The 22,757-nt window shown below is 39.1% G+C and overlaps 1 protein-coding gene across 1 annotated transcript; it reads right to left on the reverse strand.

Annotated features, from left to right (window-relative positions):
• Positions 1 to 1,335: 1,335 nt before the first annotated feature.
• On the reverse strand, positions 1,336 to 12,355 carry cercam (cerebral endothelial cell adhesion molecule). Its single transcript, XM_007566451.2, has 12 exons — positions 11,897 to 12,355; positions 10,225 to 10,335; positions 7,671 to 7,788; positions 7,389 to 7,523; positions 7,074 to 7,278; positions 6,357 to 6,476; positions 6,140 to 6,216; positions 5,766 to 5,872; positions 5,353 to 5,485; positions 4,534 to 4,661; positions 3,844 to 4,047; positions 1,336 to 2,473 (listed from the first exon to the last, which is right to left on the reverse strand). Exons 1-12 carry the CDS (start codon positions 12,097 to 12,099, stop codon positions 2,239 to 2,241), a joined length of 1,776 nt encoding a protein of 591 aa, XP_007566513.1. The 5' UTR covers positions 12,100 to 12,355; the 3' UTR covers positions 1,336 to 2,238.
• Between the last annotated feature and the right edge of the window lie 10,402 nt (positions 12,356 to 22,757).

The raw sequence follows: 22,757 nt of genomic DNA on the forward strand, positions 1-22,757 counted from the left end.
ACCAGAGAGCTTAACGTGTGTAGAGATCTGATCAGATCATGTGCTTTGTAAGACTCTATTAACTCTTTAGGACTATCACCCTGATTTAAATGTAAGAAAATAGAGTTTTTTCCCCTTTTAAGTAAAATAGATTAGTTGATTTTCATGTTAACATGATGACACTTCAAAAATCAGTAATTTAAATACATGTTTTACTTAACACTGCTAGAAATGACCAAGTCAGTCACCTGACTTCCACCTAAGCAAACATCCATGGCAACGACTAAATATCTCCATACAAAGGACTCACAATCTTTGGCGTTTGAAAACAGCTTGTTGAAGAAGAACGGGTCAAAATTCCAGCTGAGCAATGCGTGTCACTGGTTTCTCCACACAGGAGACATTCTGAAGCTTTCACTACCAAAAAAGGCTTTTTCACAATGTTTTTAATACACTTCTGTACCTGTGTCCAAGACTAATTCGCTTTGTTTTCTTTGTATGTCTGGATAACTTGAGTTGTTGCTGTTGTCTGTTGTGAATTTTATTTTAGTGGACCCTTTGAAATTATTTAAAGTGAGACATACCTATTAACACTTGTTCTACCACAGTGCATGTACACACAAGTAGTTCTGGAAACTGCAGACATTTCTAGTAGTTTGGTAGTCAACCGGAGCAGCGAAGTTTTTAGCCTCATAAAATCATCACTATAACCTCAGCAGACATTATCTTAAACTTTATGACCTGTTTGACAAAATACTCTTTTCAAAATCAGACATTTCTTTAAAAAAAAAAAAAATTCTTTAAAAAAAAAAAAAAAAAGCCTCAGACAGACTGTAGTCGCAATAATTCAAGAACAAACCAAGTTACAAAGTTACAAACCCGGTACTTTCTCATAAACTCCAACCACTGCTTGGACTATCTGATACTTGAGAAATGACGCCCTCTTGTGGTAAATCCGAGCCTGTACAGCATGGGAAGCCGAATGAAAACTTCATCAACTACATTATTGTTGAAGTCTTCTTTTATTATTATTTTTATTTGACTGGTTTGTCACTTTAAAATGACAAATGTTCCATACACCCCACATTAAAACATGAAAACAAATAAAAAATAAAAAAAAACAGCCAGAAGAATAAGTCTTGATTCATCAGTAAGACACATCATCGATGACTCAATAAATTAAAACACATGCATTAGCAGAAATAATTGAAACAGAAAATAGGTCACTACACATGTTTATGAAAATAAATGTAGAAGTTTAGTCAAACCTCATTTATGTAATTCAAATGGCTCATAACTGCTAATGTAAATGTTTTATGTAGTTCCCTAAACCCATATCAAGGCCTTTTAACGTAAAAAATAAACACTTCTAACCTCAGCAGACATCTGTGTTTCCTGTAAATTAAAAAAAAAATAAAAAAAATTTAGAAAATCTTGAGTGCCTTAAATTATTCTGATGTTTTATTTAATATAAAATAACAACCGCTATACCTCCTGATCACGTTAAAATTGAACAATTTTTAAGAATATAACATTTTCCTTTTTTTGTAAATATTAAAAAAATACGGTAATCCATGATTTGTTTAGTTTAATTTGCCCATTCAGCTCTGTAAATAAAACAACAGGGAGCCAAATCTATCCAATACTTTACCTTTTTAAGAAATACTTACTAAAAACTATCTGTAGCATTCAGTATGTGTGAGTATAAGCACAATATCTGATGAATACAGTCTTGAATCACTCATGAGAGTTCTGAACCTTCACATGTCGAAGCTTTGACACTGTTACCGCTGAGGAAACTTTTACCATGTAGAGCTTGGCAGTAGGTGCAGTTCTGTCTGTCAACAGTTCCACTGGAATTAAAAAAGTACCTGGAAAAAATCCTCTGACTTCTGGACAGACTTGTGGTCAAGCGCTCTGAGATATACAGTCACCAACAGGCATACATCAAACACACAATTTCTTTTACACCCACCAAAGAAGAAGTAACAATAAAAACTTTAAAAACTCTGAATTGATTGAGGAAATTTGTTGTGCAAGTTTCTGCATAACATTTAAAGCATGCTGCTACAGAGTGAGTCAATAAATAACCCCAAAGATCCTCCATGGAGTACCACACACCCTCTACAACAATAAAAATGGAAAAAGTCCAGCTCTTGGGACAATGAGCATGTCTGCCTCATCAAAGCGACTGAAATGAAGTCTGACATCATTTTGTCCCCTAAGCGTCCGTCTTTCTGACCTCCCACCGTCCCGGCACTAAAGTTCGTCCCTGTAGGAAGCCGACAGCATCTCAGGCGGTGGTGCAGCCCCCTTCAGTGTTTTATGGGAGCCCCTCCAATCAGTCCTTACTGAGTCATCGTCCCACAGCGTGGAGGTCTCTGTGTCACTCACCCACTCAGGATCGCCGGCGTAGTGACATGGCTGTACCAGAAGGGGGCGTGTGCTGAAGGCTTGCAGGTTTCTGTTGAGGAAATGGGACTTGTAGTCCTCACTGTAAATAGAAAAGGAAGTACAGATATTTAAAAAGTTTTTGGGGTTTTTTTGTGATTTCAGCTGTTTATTTATTTTTCTTTTTACCACAAATATTTTCTCTCATATTAATCAAAACTAAATAATAATAAAAAAAGAGATGCTGTGATTCACTCTGATTTTCAGTGTCGTTTAGTTACACTGAGTATGAAGGTCGGACAGAAGGACCAAACGTGGGGTGCAGACGCTGTGTAATCTTAGCGGGGCAGTCAAGCATATCAAATGAGCCTCTCAGAGGTTAGAGACGGAGAACAGAGAAAGTGGGCTGGCTGGGTGCCAGCTTTCCACACAGTATGGAAGTGCATGCATGCACTCCATACTGCCATCTGGTTTACACATTCTGCAGCATGAAACATGTTATTTCTGCAGTCTGATGATACAGGGGTTTTTTTCAGTGAAGGTGTGAGGTTTGCAATGCTAGCAATAAGAAAAGCTAACATGCTAATGTAAAAATAAGATCAAGATTGGGCTGCAGCCTACAAACATGTACATCATTAAAAGAAAAATGTCCACTAAGTCTAAAGTGAAACATTACTGCAATTATTTCTAAGCTAAAGCCCACTGACGGATAACCACAGTCTTTACTCCGGCTCTTTAATCTGGAAGTTCCCACACCAAACAAAGCTAAGTATGAAACTCAGGCATGTAAATTAAAGAATGTGTTGGGCAATTATGAGACCCGTTTTTAGATTTTTAAGACTTGGGTAGAGAAAGAATATACAACACTGGAATGTATTGAAGGCGATGAATGTGTGCACATTTCCTTTTTCATTTTCACATTTTACCACATTCCAAGCACAAACATCAATTCGTTTTATCTGGATTTTATGTGATAAACCAACAAATTGTAAAACATAATTATGAAATGAGGGGAAATTCATACTTGGAGTCATTTCTTCTGTAAATAAAAGTCTAAAAAGTGTGGCCTTCTTTCCTCTGATACTGCTAAATCAAATCTAGTGCCTTTGGAAAATTAGTTTATAAGTTTTCAGTTTAAACTTAGTTCATATATTGATGCTCTGCAAAGGTCTCAGGCTTGTTGGAGAACATTAGTGAATAAAAAGCATCAGGAACAGATATGGTATGATATTTTATGAAGATAAGTATTCGGTCACACAAATCAACACCACACTTTTTATTTGTAAAGCAACCATGCAGAATGTTCCCTTCACACACCAATTATGTGCTCCTTTCTGTTGGTCTGTCACATGAAATCCCAATCAAGCATGTTGAAAAGCTATGAATTGTTTTTCACGTTTCTGTAGAACTGCTGTATTAAAAGTAGTTTCTCCTAAGAGCACATCTAGAAATAAAACAATGTTAAATACTTACTTGGGATGTTTGTCATACATGATGGGGAGGAATTCATCGACAGGGAGCATCTTAGAGAGCGGCTCAGCATTGAGCAGTTTCTGGGCTCCCTGCTGAGAGATGGCGTAGGACAGAGTCCAGTATGAATAGTCGGCCACCACCAGGTTCCGAACGTTCTCCACCGCCGCCTCCTTCCCAGGATTCACTTGCTTCCTGCCTAGATATCTGTGGAAAAGGAAAGGGAACGAATTTAGAAAGACTGAAAAAAAAAATGTCAAAATGTGTTTTCTAAAATGCATTTGATTTAGTGTCTTTTTTTTTTACTTGCATATGTTTTACACATGTCTAACCAACATAATATGCACAAAAGAGTTAGTAATGGTTCCTCCTCCCGCTAACAGATGCTTACAGAGAGCTTTGATTCCATGTCTGACGTTTTGCCCAACACACTTGGTATGATTTAAATTGAAACAAGCTGGTTTGGGGTTGCATGAGACAAAGAAATCCAGCAGCAGTAAGACGCACGAGAAGGAATTTACACTGAGAACATTCAGCTGACTTTGAATGGTCAGATAGCTATCTATGAAGAATTATTTTATCCCCTTTTCCCACTGTTTACCACATTTAGACAGCTGAATTTGTTGTGTTACATTAACTCCTCCCATCCCTACGGAGCCCTCCAGGGGACATGGGGAATTTTTTTTCTCTCACATTAAGTCCCAGTCCAGCTCCACCTGCTCCACCTCTTCCATTAGCCTGAGCACTCGTCGCTTGAAGTTTGCCTCGAAGCGAACGTCATCCTCAAAGATCAGGGCTTTATCCATTTGCATGTCCACAACCTACAGAAAAAGAAAAAAAAAAAAAATATATATATATCATTATGAAAATATCTGTAAATAGGTAAAAATTTCCACAAATAATTTGGAGTCATGCCACAGAAAAATCCACGGAAATTGAACAGTGAATAGGTAGAGATCTGCTGTAACGTCAAAAAGAAAGGTAATGTGATTTGCATCTCAAAATAACAAACCACAATCATAGTTTGATTAAATATTAATTTAATCAAACTATGTTTTTTGCATTTTTGCTTGCTTTATCCATTTTTTATTGATGTAAAAATGTAGTTCACACACCAAAAATTGAAAAAAATAAAATAAAATACAGCTTTGGAAGGTGAAATACCTCAGTGCAATGCTACCTGACATACTATTGACTGGCACTTGCAAAGCAGCCAATCGTGGAGCACCATTCATCTTCCTTGGAGATGATTGACAGAACCCCCAAGAGCACAAAGGAAGACTGTCCACACAGTTTTCCCTGCGTGTATTGATGCATATTAATGTATATTTGTTGCATGAACTATTAGAATAGGCAGGTTTAGGTGTTTTGAAGGGCTCTCAAGTATCTGCAAATTTCAAATATTCGTGGGCCGCCATGATCCCCAACTCGTGGGTTCCCCTGAAAACTTTCTAGCGCTCCTCCAGGTTGGGAATGACCACACCAGATCTTCGTGTGGCTCAGTTCTCTCACCTCCTTCCAGATGTAATAGTGGCTGAGGAAGCAGCCCACCTCTCCTTTGGTCAGCGTGCGTCCAGAGAACGGGTCATAGTAACCCGGCAGCAAGTCGACACCCAGGAACTTAATGTCGCTGCTGTTCAGTGCACTGCAGGAACAAGCAGTGAGAAACAAATATATATTTGCTTTAAAACAAACAAACAAACAAACAAACAAAAAATCCATATTTATCAAACTTTGTCACATTTTCTATTAATGCAGCACCAAAATCCGCAACTGGATGGTTTTACTACCAGCCATTCAAATGCTGACATTCTCTAATTCTTACTTTTTGCCTTTGGGATATTTTTTTTTTTTACTTGATGATAAAGACACTTAAGGAACTGCATTGATGAATATCTGTCTGGAGACTTTGAGGGAGTGCTTACTTTCCGTCTATAGCATCTACCACTTTGACGTCAACCTCCAGCTCGTTCAGGGAGTACAGCATCCTGTCTCTGCGGTCAGGCCGGCGTCGCAGGTTAATCAGATAGATCTGCAGACAGACCAAAGCTAACGCACGCGCTGTGGAATAACTAAAAGCTTTCAAACTTTGTGCATCTTTAGACATCTTCTCAGGAACTGCAAGATTAAATTAGGTTAGAATTCACTTTCCTTCATGCTCTTATCATAGCATCATTATTATTTTTTTTCTTCTTTTGGCAGTAAAAGCCACAAATAAATTAGGTTTACAAATATTTTGCTCTGAACAGAAAAAATAAAAATAAAAATAAAAAAAACCCTCAAACCATAAAAATCTCACCTCATCAAACCCCACCAGGTCTCTCTGTTTCGGGAACATGTGAACGTATCGAGAAGGATACATGGCAGGCCCATCAACTTCCAAACAGAGACCAGATTTGAGTTTGAAGAGGAAATGCAAGAGAAACAACAGGAATCATGCAAATGTGTCTGATAAGACAAAGGTTTCGGTGATGTAAAGCACTTGTCAGATAACAGTCTGATGCTCGGTTTCTTACTCAGTGACTCCAGCTGGACGTGGACAAAGTTGAGACGATCGTCCTCCAGCGTGAAATGAGGTTTGCCGGGAACATTTAGGTAGCCGTAGCGCTCCTTGTTGCACACGTACATCTGGACCTCTACACAAGCAAAAATGAACACTCAGAAAGTTTTTTTTTTGTTTGTTTGTTTTTTTTTAATGGCTTATAATCTTTCATCTTCTGTGGAAGAGTATTTACATTATATGTGGGGAAAGTGTTTAGCAATTTGAGCTTGTTTGAAAAGAACTGTCTTTTCCCCTAAGCCCTGATTTCCTCCTGAGGTGTTTGTTGGGGAATTTGTTTCAACCACAGCACCGAGGTGCAGAAATGTTGCTGCATTTTATAGAAATAGCCCAGAATAACAGCCCAGTCTTCATCCGATCATTTCATCTTTTGTCATGGAAACATCGGATCCCCACATAAGCATGAAATATTCGTTTTGCCGCTTCATTTCTTTGGCTGCTTCCTTTTCTTTGGAACATTTAAACAGAAACAGCAGCGTCTTCTGGAAAGTTTACCTCATGGGGAAACATCTCTAACTAAATTTATCTTTTGAAACTTGGTGGCAAAAAGCTGTAGTTCTTTAATTGAACTTCTAAGCATCTGGAGCGGTTTCTGCTTTCACCACTTACAGAATATAACTCTGTCCTCATAAGAAGCCAGGACAAACATTTCATCTGTTCTGAGGTGACAAACCTGCAGCACGACAAGAAAAGGCAAATACAATGATGTCATCATAGGGCCATGAGTAGTCTTCATGAGGAGGGTAGAAAGCCAGTTTCTTCATGCCTTCCTTCCTCAGATCCAGCAACAGGGTGCTGTGGACCATCGGCACGGGGTAGCAGCCGTGTCTGTGGCGGTAACGTGTCGGGAAGTATTCCGCCGTTCGTCGATAATAACCCTAAGAGAAACAAATAACTACACTGAAAATGAGCATCAAACATGACTGTTTTCAGGTTATGCACCCACTGTGAGAGAGACGTCTTCATTTTTTTCTCAGCGTTTCCTCACCTGCGGCGTGATACCGCACCAAAAGTTGGAGTACGCTCCCGGGGAGTCTAACATGGGAGCGATGACTGACTTGTTCTCTGCGATCATCAGGTTGAGGGTTTCTGGGTTGGTGAGGATGTTGTCTGTGTCAGCATACTGACCAATAAGAACCACAGAAAACAAAGACAGCGGCAAATTAAATTAACTCTAAATGCGTGAAGAATCAGCCGCAAAGAAACATAAACGCAGCAAAGCGAATCAAGAGATGTCAATATTGTAAAGGGATATGATTAAATAAAATACCAATATGTAGTCAGCCCAGCGTTTTCTGGCAAAGTTGAGAGCTGCCTGCTTCAGTTTCATCACATACTCATATCTGCTGTTGGGCCAGTGCTTTGGACCAAACTCCCCTGCATATGACCTAGAAAAGAGACAGATGTCATCCCTGGACATATTTCTGTTTTGGAATTTTATGGAACTGTTAGCATAGCGATCCACAAGCTGGAAACGATTACATTTTATAGCAAAAATTGGTTCCTCCTTCTTAAAACAAAATAAAAAAATTAAAAAAAAGTGGGTCTCAGAGGACGATGTGCTCTCAGAGAGCCCTTCCGGTCTATAACTGAGTTAAACTGAGTGATCCTGATAGCTACATGCATTTCCAATACAAATCCAATCTTACAAGAAGTAAAATGAAACATTGACCTTTAACAACTCACTTTCTATTACAATTTCTAAATTGGAAAAAAAAAATGAAGTAAAACTGAAGGTCACATTTTCCTCATATTCAGAGTCAAAAAGGGTCTGAATAACATAAGAAATTGAGTCTCATATGATAGCTTTTGTGGAAAAAAAATGACTAATTTTTAAGAATTAGGTGCATAGATTACATTGAGAATTTTCTCTACACGGTACAAATTATATCTGGCTATATATCTATTAGACAGTTTCAGTTTGAGCAGAAGTTTTTTTGTTTTGTTTTTATTTTCTAAACCATTAACAATCTCCTAGCATCATTCAGGGTGGATATTTGACCACTGAAGCAGAATTGTTGTCATTTGTTTAAGATCAGATTGCGTTCAGTCACTGCCAGGTTCTTAAGCATATTCCATAAACTTTCAAAAACATTTCATTCAGGCTCACTCCAAAGTTTAATTTTAACCTTCCTCCCAAAACCACTCGTGGAGTGTTTTGAAGATCCTTATCCGGTTGGAACTTTCAAGTGTGTCTGACATTTTAACCATCAGACCCAAATTGTCACCTTGAGACGAAGGAAAATTGGTCAGGATGTTCAGGAACAACCCAACTCTTGAGGTAATTATGAACTGGAAGATGCTGGAACACCAGTGTCACCATCCAAAGTGAAACAAAGTTTATAACCATAACTATAGGTGCTGACTATGAAAAAAGCCTCCAAAAGCACAAATTCCACTTGAAGGTGTCCACACAAGCCATGCGTCTTCTGGAGAAAAGTTTGATGATAACATGAGCCAAAATGGACTTTTATGGTCACAATGAGAAGGAGTATGTTTATGGGAGTCAATGTGAGGCTTTCGAACCTAAGAACATTTTAGGAAAACTCAGGCACTGGTGGTGCTGGTGCGCCTCAATAATAACGTAGGCTGACAAAGAACTCTGATACAAATATTGCAGCAATTATCCATGTTTCACTCACTTCATGATGCAAGAAACACGTGGTAACAGATTTGGTATGGCCTTATTTCTGCTTGATTTGGCTATTAATTATCTCACCCCTGGATGGCAAATTAATCCTTAAATATTAGAAAATGAACACGTTAGTAGAAGTAACATACCCAGTCCTCACCCTGCTGAACACTGTGAATCCTAAGCGACTGAGCTCAACACACAGGCGCCGTATAGAACAGACGTTTCATTATTTACATGCTGTTTCACAAAATCCCCTTCGCTTCTTCGTGAACGCACATTTGTTTTTCGTTATCCAAGAACGGATGCCAAGACAATAAAAACAACAAAAATTTTGTTAGCAAGATCATTTTCACCTGTTGAAAAACAACGCAAATTGATCTTTTTTCCATTTTTTTTTAAATTGGCTAAAGAAATTACCATGACATCCATATTCAGGATGAGTGTATGTAAACTTCTGAACTGCAAGCTGGCGTGTGAATGGATTTTCAAGAGGGTGAAAACCACAGGAGGAACTTTGCCTTATGTTTTGTGTTGAGAATGAAAAAAAATCATTGATTTTTATCCCTGAGTAAGTCATCCTCCAGGCCAGTTTTACGACCAGATCGTCTCAGTCAGAACGAGTAACTGAACGCAAGTCTTGTCGTCACTCATTTCCACACAGTTTGCCTCCAAATAATCAGACTTTCTAGATATTTCTTTAAAGTGATTCTGAACAGATATTATTATGTCATTTAGATGATATTTGTTTCAAGAACTGGGCTGAAAATGATTAGAAAAAGCAGATAGATCAAAGAACTTTTTTTTTTTTTTAAATATCTTTAACAAGCTTGAGTGAAACTTTCCTGGAGCCGAAACAAAACAAAAAAACGGAAGAACATTTGGTTTCTTGGAAGCTAAATTACTGCATTAAAGGTTGCTGCTCCTTATTATAGAGTTATCTACATAACAGCAGAGTAGAAACATGCAAAAAGAATTTGTTTTTATTATTATTTCAGATTACAGACCTGACATATAATTCAATCTCAGTGAGAGTGAAAACTTAAGAGGCAGTTTTGAGATGCAAACAACATCTGGTCAGAAATGCCCTCTCCTGTTCTTTTATATACTCACACTAACACTGTGATCTGTGGCTGTCGTGGACCAACGCAGCCCTGCAGGAAGCTTAACATAACGGTAAATGTGGACTTACGTCGGCTGGTCCATTGGTCTCCACTCGACATAATGGTAAAATCTCTGCATGACAGTGAGCCACTCTCTCAGAATGGCTGTGGTGTTGTCCGAGTTGTGATCTGTCGCGGCCCTGAGAGGAGCAGGGAGAAATCAGAGCGGGATGTGGACAGGGCTTTAAGAATGTATGAAGATCAGATCCGCAGTCACATCTGTTATAAGCTATAAAAATAATTTACTCCACTCCACCACCTCTGGGCGAAGGAGCGGGTCGGAACCATTAATATCGAGGCTCTTTTTTCAGCAGTGTCCCTTAATGAGGGAAATGAATTTATAGCAAAAACCCACCATTATAAATGATTCGCCTAATTGATTTAATTTGGAGAGCTTCTCTGCTGCGATATAACATTTGTGTGACACTTTCCTATAAATTAGAATTTCTCACGCTTTGTTTTTATTGCCAGAAAAATTATTCTCCTGTCTGGTTGTTTTATTTATAAACAGTTTTTACCTTGCTTTCAAAATGTTGGCTTCAAAATATTTGTGAAATTTAAAAATGCAGAGCTAATATCCTTGGCATGTCAGTGTTTTATTTGAAGGCTATCTACATTATGCAAAATATGAACATGAAAACTAAAACTAAACATGGTGTATTTTTAACTCATGTCCATAAAAGTCAAGATAAATATAAAAATGTTAGCTATATAGATATTATAACTGTAATTATCAATATTTCATATAATTTTAGCAGGAGCTGGAAAGAAAACTGTTTCTTCTTTGAATAAAACAAATGGAACAATGTTTTACATTTGTATACTGTATGCTTCTGTCCTAAACTATCCAATTGTTGCGGAGACCGTGTGTTTAGGGTTGTTGTCCTGCTGGAAGGTGAAAGTTTTAAGTCCTTTGCAGCCTCTTAAAAAGTGTTCTTCCAGGATTGTGACTTTAGCATAATCCCATCAAATCTGACAAGCTTCCGTGTTCTTACTGAAGAAAAACCTTGACACAGCATGATGCTGCCACCTATTTTATTGTGAAAAATGTGCATTCAAGGTTATATGCAATGTTAAGTTTTCCACCACACTTTTGCATGTGATCTTTCTTCTCATTCTACCCTAGAGGCTCATGAAGTGCTTGGTGGAGTTGTTTATTTAAGAGTGTCAGAGTAAAGTGGGCTGAGTACAAATGCATGCAACACTTTCTAAATGTTTTTGTTTTTTCTTGCTGTAAGACATTTTGAAAAACATGCTTTCTAGTTCTTCCATTTCAGAATCACGCACTACTTTGTGTTGGTCTGTACATAAAGTCCTAATAAAATCCATTAATATCTGTTGGTGTAGCGTGACAAAACTCCTGCAAAAAACACTTTACTTACAGAAATTCAGCTTTCTGCCAGTAAACCACACCCAAGTTTAGTTACTGATGGTGGGTTTAGATTTTTTTTTTTTTAAGAACAGCAACTGAGTCATGGTCAATTATTATTTTAGCCTGCCGAAACAAATCAGAGCAGAGCATTTAAAACTGTCTCCAAACAGCAGGAACTGAATGCAGCCCTGCGCTGGGAGAAAGGCTCAGAGGGGGAACAGGACTGGCTCCTTTCCTCAGCTCATCGAAATGGCTTTGACATTTTGAAGGCGTATAAGAAGCTGATCCCTGACTAAAGAGTCGGGGGGCAGAGCATGCAGGACACCCACCACACAGAGATGCGGTCTTTGGGGTAGTTGAGTCTCTCCAGAGCTCCGAGGTAGTACGGCAGGGAATGCGCTGCGTTCCTGGCTATGATCGCGATCACCACGGTGGGAGGCTGCATCCCGGACTCCTCCGGGAACTTTTCTTCAATAAAGTAACACTCAGCCCAGGAAGTCAGGGCTGCTACGACTAAAACATGAAGTAACATGGTGGAATGTGGTGGAGAGGAAAGTGCCGCTCCGCTTCTGAGGCAGCACGTAGACTCTTGTACGCGTCAGCAGTCCAAGAAAAAGAGGGCTTTCCCAAATGATCAACCACCTACTTCTCCCCATTGCTGGGTGAAGTCATGCAAGCTCAGACTGGGAGAGGACTCGCAACTTCCGCTGTAAGGAAAAATCTAGCAATGCAGTAAAGGCATCGCGATTTGGCCAAGACTAATTTCTTACTCCCGAAAAAAAAACGTCTTTATACAGATATTAAGAGATATTTGCTCTCAATTTTCTGTAATTTAACTATTTCGACTTATAAATAAATACAAATCTTTTCCTTTTCATCAGTTAATATAGTGTTTTTCTTTTATTTCATTTTATTTTTATTTTTGCAACAAACTGCAGTGTAGTTGTTAACTAAAGTAGCCCGAATAACCCATGTGTTTCCTAATAATTAAAACGGATTGACGTGCAACCGATTTTGGAAACAATTTAACAAAATCACCAGCAGGGGGCGGCTTTGATCCAAAAGAAGCACCTAGTGACGTAACACGTCAAAGTGAGGGCTTGTTTCTTCAGCTTATTGCTTTCTGATATCATTTTGTTCTACTTCTTTACATTCGCGTGGTTAATTATTTCTGTAAAAAGCACCTAAAGTCAGCCATAAACCTACAATAGCATAACCAAGTTTTACAATAACCATGACAAATATGTTTTAAACACTTACGTCCAGCTCTCCCCAAAGCAAAAACAGCAATTGTATGCAAAAAAGTTGAGTGCGCGCCACAAAGGCCGCGTGGCCCTTTGTGTTAAAGGTGTAATTATGAGGTTAAAGTCGTAGACACTTTAGGTTTTGACATGACCAACTCAGCCATTGTGTAAATTATAGTTATTTTTGTTTAGATTTAGGTTTATTCCAAATAGAGATGTAAAACACAGAGTTTGTAGGAAGTTTTATTTAATTAAACATGGAGAGTTCATGGTCATAGCACATTAAATCACAGGTGCGTCAGAAAAGTCAAAGACAAGTGTTGAATATGTCAGGGTGTCGTTTATGATAGGTCTGTAAATTCTGATGTGGTGAACAACTATAATCTCAACGCTTTTTACAATATAAATGTGCCCATGTCAAACAGTTCAGTTAAATCCAATTGTGCTTGCAGTTAGAGCTGCTATACAGATCCAGTTCAATCCATACTACAAAAAAAGTGCAATCCAAGATGGAAAAACACTCTCCAAGACAGGACTACTTTCTGGAAAATTAAAATAGACAGAGTTAATGACAGCAATTGGTCATAATGCAAACCTTGAGAGTAGTAGGAAAAATCTGGCAACAACCCAACCCAACAACAGAGACAGGTCACGACAACATAAGCCACAATAACTTATCTTTATCAGAAAGGAAAGTTTTAAGTCTGTTCTTAAAGGTGGGCAGGGTTTGAAACTGGGAGCTGGTTCTGCAGGAGGGAAGTCTCCCTCTGTCTCTGCTTTCAGGAACTGTAAGAGGAGATAGGCATTCCTACTGAGGAATTGTGACCAAATGTTGAAAATGATTTAAACTAAAGATAATAAACACCAGGAAAATGGCAATGTATGTCAAGTAGTCCAGAGTATTCAACCAGTGCATTTTGTAGAAGTCTGCAAACTGTGTTTAGTTTTTTTTCTATCTGTTTTAATTTTCCATTTTCCAAATAGCTTGAATGAAACTCATTTAGTTGCTGTCTTGTAAGACACTGACTAAAACTTTAGCACGGCTTTATTCAGCGATAAGAGGAACACTCAAGGTGTGGTAAAGTGTTATAGTGCTTTTGCTCAGTCTGTACAAAAGTGAACATTTAGGATCATAAGTCTAAGTGGACACAGGGGAAGCTTTTAGAAAGGAAAGGGTTGGGAACATAAATGATGGAAAGAGTGGAGAATAAAGACCAGAGGAGAAGAAAAAGGGTTGTTGGACAATAATAAGCAAAGTGGTCCATAATGAATTTTAAGGTTGTTTTTTTTTCCAGTGTTCTGTGAATAAACGAAGGCAGTCGGCAATGACAATGGTAGACTTGGGTTAAAGGCGCTCGTTTGTTTGGACAGGTCACAAGGGTAGAGGGTCAAATCTCCCCTATTGACACCCCAAGTGTTGCCACGCTCACACACAACCACGCACGCACTGACACGGAGCCCAAGTGTGTGCGTCCAGCGCGATTTTCCCAGCGTTTGAGGCTGCAGCTGATCTGGGAGAGCTCAACCTCGGGTGCGCTAACTTTTCACTGTGAGGTCAAGGGTGGAGACGGCATTTGTGTGAGGGAGTGTGTGAACGAGGGACAGAGAGGCAAGAATAGGCAGGGAAGGACAAAAAGAAAACCTTCATTGTCTTGAGCAGATTGCAAAAGAGAATCAGTGATGGGGGGAAAAGGGCACAAATTCCACTATGTAGAGGAGTTTCACTTAAATCAGTTTTTTTTTTTTACAATTTAAAAACATATTGTGAAATTAACCTTTAATAGCCCTGCATCCGTAAAAGCAAAGCTTTCATTTCTTCTGTTTCCAAGAAGCAAATTATGTATTGTAATCTTTTAAAATGTGTTTGATCAAAAGAAAGTTGACTTCCTTGCAGTTTTTCAGTGTTTTCCTGGACTGTGTTTGGTATTTCTCTTCAATTGAGTCCTTTTGCTTAAAAGCCGACAACTTATTCTGGTAATGTATTGAAGAAGAGCAAAATCAAGAACAAAAGTATGTGTTTTTTCCATGTCTGATGATAGAATGGAGCAGGAGATAGACAGACTGGGGACTCGTTTGCAGAATGCTTGGTGCTGCTGCTGCTGCTGCAGCTGGGCACAGTGAAGAAAGAGCTGAGTGTAAACGTAAAACTCACATTGTGTACTGGTTCATCAACCAAGGGAAATTTAAAAAATAAAGCCAACACTCTGTCACATCGAAAGGAGCCACTAAAAGTGGTCCGGGCATTAAATCAGTAGACCTCCTGGGTTCCTCCATTGAGGGTTGTTCTAGGTGGAAAAATTCAGGGAAGACCAATAATGGGCTGAAGAGATAATACTGTGCTTGCAGTAAGTGTATTTTGACAATATTATCATTTTTACAACATTTTATTTATTTATTTTTTTTACAGATGTCACGTCATCTGAATTTCTTTCATTTCGAGAAGTTGAGCTCTGAGGCAATCGAGAATCTATTTTGATTAGTCAAAGTCCTTATTTCTGTTCCAGTGGATACAGCCAAACTGTGCCAAGGAAAATAAATGTCACTCTTGGATTGGCTGGTTTGCAAAAGCTAGCCTGAACCGTGTCAAAAAGAACAATGCTTGGGTTTTTCAGCTTCTCCAGCTGCATTTTCTTTTGACTATTTTACATTTCTACAATCTTGTACAAAAAGATTAGAGGAAAATCAAACATCACTAGGAACTCATTATTCTGTAGTTTTGACATAAAACTTCATCCTCCCTGCAATCATTCAAAGTAAAAGGGACTTAGTGCTCAAAGACATGGCCAAGGAAAGGAATGCTGAATCCCAACCACTGTAGAACACACACACACACACACACACACACACACACACACACACACACACACACACACAGTAAGGATTTGGCCAAGAACTATCTGGAAACAAATCTTTCCAGCAGCTCAGATGAGCTTCCTTCTTAGAGTGGCTAAACTCAGGCTTAGAGATAAAGCACAGATCTCTGTCATCCAGAGGAAGCTTGGAGTGGAGTTGTGGCTCCTCCGCAGTGAATGATGTAGCGGAGGTGGTGCAGGTTTGGATCCCTCTTGGAAGTCTGTCTTTGAAGGAATGTCACACTCAGAGGGGGATCCTGAGGCTGATCCAAAAGTCACCAGAGAGATTTTAAGTATATCCCTCCTGACATGCGAATGCCTTGAAGACCTCTCAAAGTCGATAGGGCACAGGGATGTCAGGGTTTCCCTGCCGCGTCTGAGCAGAAGACAAAGAATGGATGGATGAAGAAAACCTTAGCATTGTTTATGGAGTAAATACAGAATTCATTCAATTTTTTATTTTTTTTTTGCTTAGGCTTTCTTTATACTGGATGAACCCCATTTTATGCTCTCCTTGATTTACACACATGATCACAGTCACTAGCTACTGCCACAGACATTGGCATAAGTCCAATACCATTGGTTCTGCTTCTTTTTCTCGATGACAAAGTCATGCTGGTGCTGGTGGCCCCAACCGACTCCCCCCATGCTTCCCCTTGGATTCTGATATGTTGCACGCTCCTAACCCCATCACACTCTACGATGCGCATAAAAGGAAGGCCACTGCTCAGCTTCCACCGTATTGTGGGTTTAAATCTTTTTAGATGTCTCTAAAATGTCTGCCTCGATTCAAGTAAAATCGTTGTGATTATTGTTAGCTAATGCTCCACCAATTCCGTCTTCATTTTTCTAATTAAGAACCTGTTTGCTTACATGAAAGAATGAGTAGGTTAGGATGTCATGTAGTAGGAGTGCTTCTGTCGCTGTGTCGCCGCGTTGGGCCTGTGTGTCTCATGTCCAGAGACGAGTTGTGACATTCTCACAAGCTTTCAGGACCTTTATTGCAGTGGCAATAATCAATAGCGCTCCCAAAGAGACGTCTTTTGGCTGGCCAGGTCAATACCTGCCAATCACGGTCTGAATGGAAGCTCACACCCTCTTACTCAGCAGCTACGAGAGCCCGATGCTCCCAGCCTTCCCTGTCATTGGGTGTGTTGTAACCAAAGATGGCCACGTTTTTACAATGTATGGATAATTCCATCTGAGCATTATTATTATTATTATTATTATTATTATTATTAACAAATAAATTTTTTCAGCATTATGTCAAAGTAGTTGTAATATTTATTTTCTAAACACTTGTCACAAGGCAATGTGCAATAATTCAGATGCGGCATTAGAACAGACAAATCTTACTCCGTTAAATCAACATTTGGTTTTGGTGTTTTGGCTAATGGTCACTGAGAAGAAGGGGGACGTTGTTGTTGTTGTTGTTGTTGTCGTTGTTGTTGTTGTTTTTAATCAGCAAAGAAAATCATCACAGATAGGCGCTAAAGGAGAGATGCTACAGCTAACTTGCATTCTAAATGAGGATACTTTAATGCTAAATAATAAATTTTTAAAGGAACATAATTCCAGTCAGCATGTCTTCATACTGGGTATTGAACTGGCACCAACAAAGCCCTCTCAACATGATGGAACCTCATGTTGAACATTTCTGTATGTGTTTGTGTGAATGTTGGTAGGAGTTTGCCCTGTAACCAGTGGATTTGAGCTCCCACTCTCTCTCCCTCATTCGTTCACCAGCCTTTCTTGCTGGTTGTGGCCAAAGGGCTCAGTGGTCCCTGTGCTGGTGCGTGCCAGCTGTGGCTACAGTGGCTTCGGTTCACCGCCATCAGTTTGCATCAATGTTGGTCCAAAAACGCATCCAAATAAACAACAGGATGCATTTTTGGTTCCACCTGACGGGGGTTTTGGACAAGAGATGATTTTGCGAACGGTGAGATTTCACGACGTTTCCCAAGCCTGCATGAGCAAATCCTGCTGAGTCAGGAAGTGGCCTGCTGTTAGACTCTTACCAAAGAAATTAATAAATTAAAAAAAAGGTTCTTCACAAAAATTGAGATCATACTATCTGATGCAACCAAATCATTGTAATTTTTTTTCCTGTAATTTTTATTTTTCCTATAGCAAAATAGCTTTTTCTCAATTATTGTATATTTGTCACATTAAAGGTGGAAAAATATATGCAAGAATAAAAATAGCCCATCTTTTGGATGACAAATCTGGGATCCTACCAGGGGTGTGTAAGAGAACATTTTATGTCTAATTACGTCAACAGGTCTACACATTTTTCTCTGAAAATTTGAGTAACAGGTGCGCTTGCAATCAAAGAACCACAAGTCGTGTTTAAATCAGACCTGCATTCCTTCACAGATGTCATGTTTGTATTTTTAATTGACAGTTTAAAGGGGAAGTTCTGTGCTGCTGGCAGCAGTATAGATAAATTGACTTGCCGTGTCAGTGGGCTGGGTGTTTCTTTTTCCTCCTCTTCTTCTTTAATTCCCAGGTGGCCAATATTGTTGTTTGACTCAAGCACTTTAAAAGAATTGCTTCAGTACAAAATGACCCAAGTACATTCAGTCTGGTCTGTACACAACACAATCTTGTCAGCACATTGAAACTAAGGCTTTGAAAAGAATCCTTTGACATTCAAGAGAATAATATAGTTTTCATGTTTTGATGGATTTAAAGAAAAGAGTAAATTTACCTTCAAGATTAATCTGGGCAAATAAAAACGTCATTCATGTCGGCCTTGCAAAACTAAATTTAGAAAGGCAAAATGTCGAATATTTTGACCACCTTTGTGGCCTGATCTGTGCGTGGTAATGGTAAGATAACTGAGGACTTCTCCTCTCCCCATCTCTGCTACCCCCCTGTATGACGCTGCTCATCTCCTCGTTGCCAAGAAACAGCGCAGCCGCTGTCAAAGAATTCAGGGGATGTTTGGGCAGCGGTGTGCTCGGGGGTGGGGTGCAGCAGCGGGTGCATGTGTGTGTGTGTGTTAGGCATGTAAGTGTGTGCTTATAATGGAGGTGGAAAAGCAGTAAAAAGGGTGAAAGGAGTGTGTTCACCTGAGCGGAGAGAAACCACGAGGAGTTGTCCATTTCAGTTTTACTTTTGGTCTTAAAACAGGAAATGTATTTTTAATTTTTTGAGATAATTCTGACTTTCATGAGTGCACACACAATGCTTCTCCTCTTAGGCATTATATTTTGTCATCTTTTCACGTATTGGCTAAAAACAACACTCATAAGGGTCAATTAAATGTTTGTGCATGTATTTGAACGTAGCTAAGTAATATCCTGTCTCTTTCTATAGCTGATCTCGTGGGATTTGCTGCATTCAGAGACCTATTGCTAATTCTTTTGCAAAAAAAAAAAGAAAAAAAAAGCACTTACAACCAAATTTATGAGAAATGCACATATGACATTGTGGACACAAAAGCAATGGGGAAAATGCATCTAAATGATGGAAAAACTCTAAATACTGAGCTCCAAGTAAGCCACTTTTGGTCTATCAGCTTAAAAAAAAACCTTAATGAATAGAAACTCTGCAAACTGAATTTTAAACAATTGGATTGGTCTTTAGAAATTCGATTTGGCATTTTATTTTATTATTGGATGTGGCTGTCTGTCAGGACAAAATGTTATTTTAGCTCTATCAAATCTCATGATGAAAGGCAATTTCCCAACTCTTGATCAGCATGTTGGAGACGTGCAAGTCAGATTTCTGAAGACCTTCATCGCCAAACACTGCCTGTTGTATTCTGATCCCTCTAACCCATCTGTTCTAAATGTTTGCTGCACTAAATAATGCAAGCATCCAGCAAATTTCAATGTGAGACAACTTATATAATTTACACTGGACATGATGCATCCAAGCTGTTGACAGAAAAAAAAAGGATTATGGTTGGGGAGAAAGTACTTTCTTTTTATCACGTTTCATGGACAGAAGTGTTAAAAACCATTGGAAGTTGTTTTAAACTTGATGGGTGTCACAATGAGAAGATATAGGGTTGGAAAAGAGAACTCTTAACAGAGTAAAATGATGCAATTTCATAGTTTTAGACACCATCTGTTGATGTTTCTCAGTCGATTTTTGTGTCTCTACAACGAAAATCAATCTGAGGTCTGTGAAAGTCAAACCTCAGTCTGTTGTCCAACATTGAACAAATTTAATAAAAGACAGACATGATGAAAAAGGGCTATTCAAATCAGCCTATTTTTGATTGGGAATCCCGCTCCCCGTCAAATCCTGAACTGGTTGAACATTTTTGGTTCAATTTCAGTCGCATCTATTCTTGGATACTGGCTGGTCGGTTGAATCAAGAAACTTAATAGAAACTGTTTGACAATTAGTAACATGTGGAAGTTTTTATATTTTATTTTTATATTTTGGTAATTTTGTCTATTTTCCTGGTCAATTTCTATGTCAATTTATGTATTTGTTGATGTTATTATGGTTCATTAAGAAAAAAAAAAAAGAATGTCTGGTGAATTCCCATGGCCCTGAGCATGCCTTGCTCAGTAATCCGTCTATGTTGCGAGGTGAAATTAGTTTCTCCTTCATAATGATCCTTTAACATCACCACAGCAGGTAGATTTATAGATCATGAGTTTGTGTCTGTCCACTGACCCTTTTCAGGGACTCTCCTCCCAATTTACTCCTTTGTCCGTTTGACTCTGTGTGCTGGCTCGCCTAAACAGCCGTCCCACTATAAATTTCAATGACACCGCCTGGCACGCTGTCGCCTAACTCTCCCCTTCATCCTCCGTAGCAGCAGGGAGGAGATGCCTTCACCAAAGGAGGTTTATTTTAAGGATTCCCCTGTTTGCTCCGTCTTTTCTCTCCCTCCTTCATCTCTCAACAGGACTGCTTCACAGCCCACCTCAGTCTCTGTGCCTCCCTCTCTCCCCCCAGTAAGGCCTTTCAGCCAGCAGGTTAAACATTGATTTGTGAATGGGAAGGGAAGCACAGCAGCAACAGAGTGCAGCAGCCTCCTACCGTCTCTGTGTGTGTGCGCGCACACATCGCGACAATACACCACCAAGACCGAACATCCAGCATGAAAGGCAACTGTCACTGCCTGTGCGTCTGTCGAAATCAAAAATAATACTACGTATTGAACTTTTTAATATTGGGTCCTGATAAGATCACAGAGTTTAATGTATTTTTTGGAAAACATTTTTTTTGATAGAATGACACAAAGTAGCCCATAACTGATAAAGCTGATAAAAATATAATCTCAGTATCAGAGAGCTGTTTGGCAATTTTTTAGGAAGTGTGGGAAGGATCTATTTTCAGCCCTCTTTTCTCTGACAGCCACAAATAAAATTCAGCTCAAGCTGATAACTAAACGGGGGTCCGCCGTAATTTATGTCTCATAATAAACACCTCATCATCAGAAAGTAATAGCCAAATGGTTTCATTCTCAGTTACCCGCTAAGTCACAAATTCAAGCACTGAAACCCCTCTTCCACCAAGAACTGAAAGCAATGCATTCTGGGATTGATAGTTTTTATTCCAAGCCCCTTCTTCCCATTGCGTCGTCCAGTCCCTTGTGGCTGGACTACATAACCTTCCCCTTACTCTGAGACCCCAGTGTAACCAAGTTACTTCAGAATCCATCTAATTGGTAAAGAAAGCACAATTTTACATTCAAATTAACAACCAAATAAATACTAGCCATGGAGGAGGTCACAGTGTACCAAAACACGGAGTGTTTAATCTCTCCAAATGTCCGCAGAAAACGTGTAAGCGTTTGTGCACCCAGAGGTGAGAGTGAAAGCTCACCCTCTTGACTCCTTCCCGCCTCTGAAGAAGTCAAGAAAAAAGCAGAAGAGGGGGGCGGGATTGGAGATGGAGGAGTTTGCTTTTCAGGACTCAAAAAAGGGGGAAAAAGAGCAATGAATGAGTGACTGGCTGGATGAATGAGAGGCGGGCTGGAGCTGAGAGGAGCCCTGGCTGCGCGGAGCCTCAGAGGTTAACTCGGCTTCTTCAAGAGGGGATGAAAAGAGAGAGGGGGTAAAACGGATTGAGCTTTTTAAAGAGGAGGACCCCCTGCGCCTGCGGGGCGGGATCAGTCAGGATGATTTATTAGACAGAAGGGAGAGAAGGAGAGAGAGAGAGAGAGAGAGAGAGAGAGGGGAAGAGAGAGAGATGCAGGAGGGGAAGGTGCCGTTTGCAAGCATCAAAAACCTGCAGCGCAGACGCAGCACTGAAAAAGTGCTGATATGCACGACATGCGGATGGGTCTGGTGGTTCAAATTTCAGCTTCCAGTGAGGTGGACACACTTAAGTTTACCGTTTAAAAAACAATTTAGACGAAGCTTATTGTAGTTTACATTGAAGACGTGGTGAGAAGAAATATTTTTTATTTTATTTTGCTTCATAATTATCTTAATATAAACTATTTAGTTTTTCTTTATATTTGAATTTAACTTTGGTGCAAAGTACGACTCTTTTTTGGTGTTTACCAGACCAACTAAGAAAATGCAAAATAACAGGAGTTAAGTATTAAAAATACGTGGTAATTAATGTAATCAAGAAAGAATTTCATTATGTATTACATCAAGGTCTACCAATTACTTAAAAAAGTTAAACACACACACACACACACACACACACACACGCACACACACACACAAATAAAAGCACTGGTGTTAATTCTAAAGATCTGAACAACTAGATGAGTGCTTAAACAAATCAAAACTCAAACTAGTGTCATAAGTTTGTCTCTTTAAGATTTAAAGAAGATTCTGAAAGCAGAAAGCAGAGAGGGTAAAATAAAAAAAAAAGAAGAGCAGCACTAAGTTTGATCCTCCAACACGTAGTACGGAAAGAACCAGAAAAATGCTTTACTCTGGTCAAGAACTGTAAATATGTTCTCAACATCGTCTTGTGTTCTGTCAAACACTACCACTAGGTCATTCAAATGTTACTGAATGGCTAAATTAGATCTGACATAAAAATTTGATTAACATAAAAGAGAAAAAAAACAACAGAACTACATAATGAACAAATCCAAACAGTGTGATCGGTCCTCCCTTCAGCCATGTTAATGAGGGTTTTTTTTTTTTTTTTTTTTTTTT

Source organism: Poecilia formosa, unplaced genomic scaffold, assembly GCF_000485575.1.
Source record: "Poecilia formosa unplaced genomic scaffold, Poecilia_formosa-5.1.2 Scaffold6, whole genome shotgun sequence".
In the NCBI taxonomy this organism is placed as follows: domain Eukaryota; kingdom Metazoa; phylum Chordata; class Actinopteri; order Cyprinodontiformes; family Poeciliidae; genus Poecilia; species Poecilia formosa.

Excerpts from the sequence above, each read along its gene's own strand:
- cercam (XM_007566451.2), bottom strand. The coding sequence starts at position 12,099 with ATGTTACTTCATGTTTTAGTCGTAGCAGCCCTGACTTCCTGGGCTGAG. Across the intron at positions 10,336-11,896 it reads AAAGACCGCATCTCTGTGTG|GGCCGCGACAGATCACAACT; the intron begins GTGGGTGTCCTG and ends TGCTCCTCTCAG. Across the intron at positions 5,486-5,765 it reads GTAGATGCTATAGACGGAAA|TGCACTGAACAGCAGCGACA; the intron begins GTAAGCACTCCC and ends TTGTTCCTGCAG.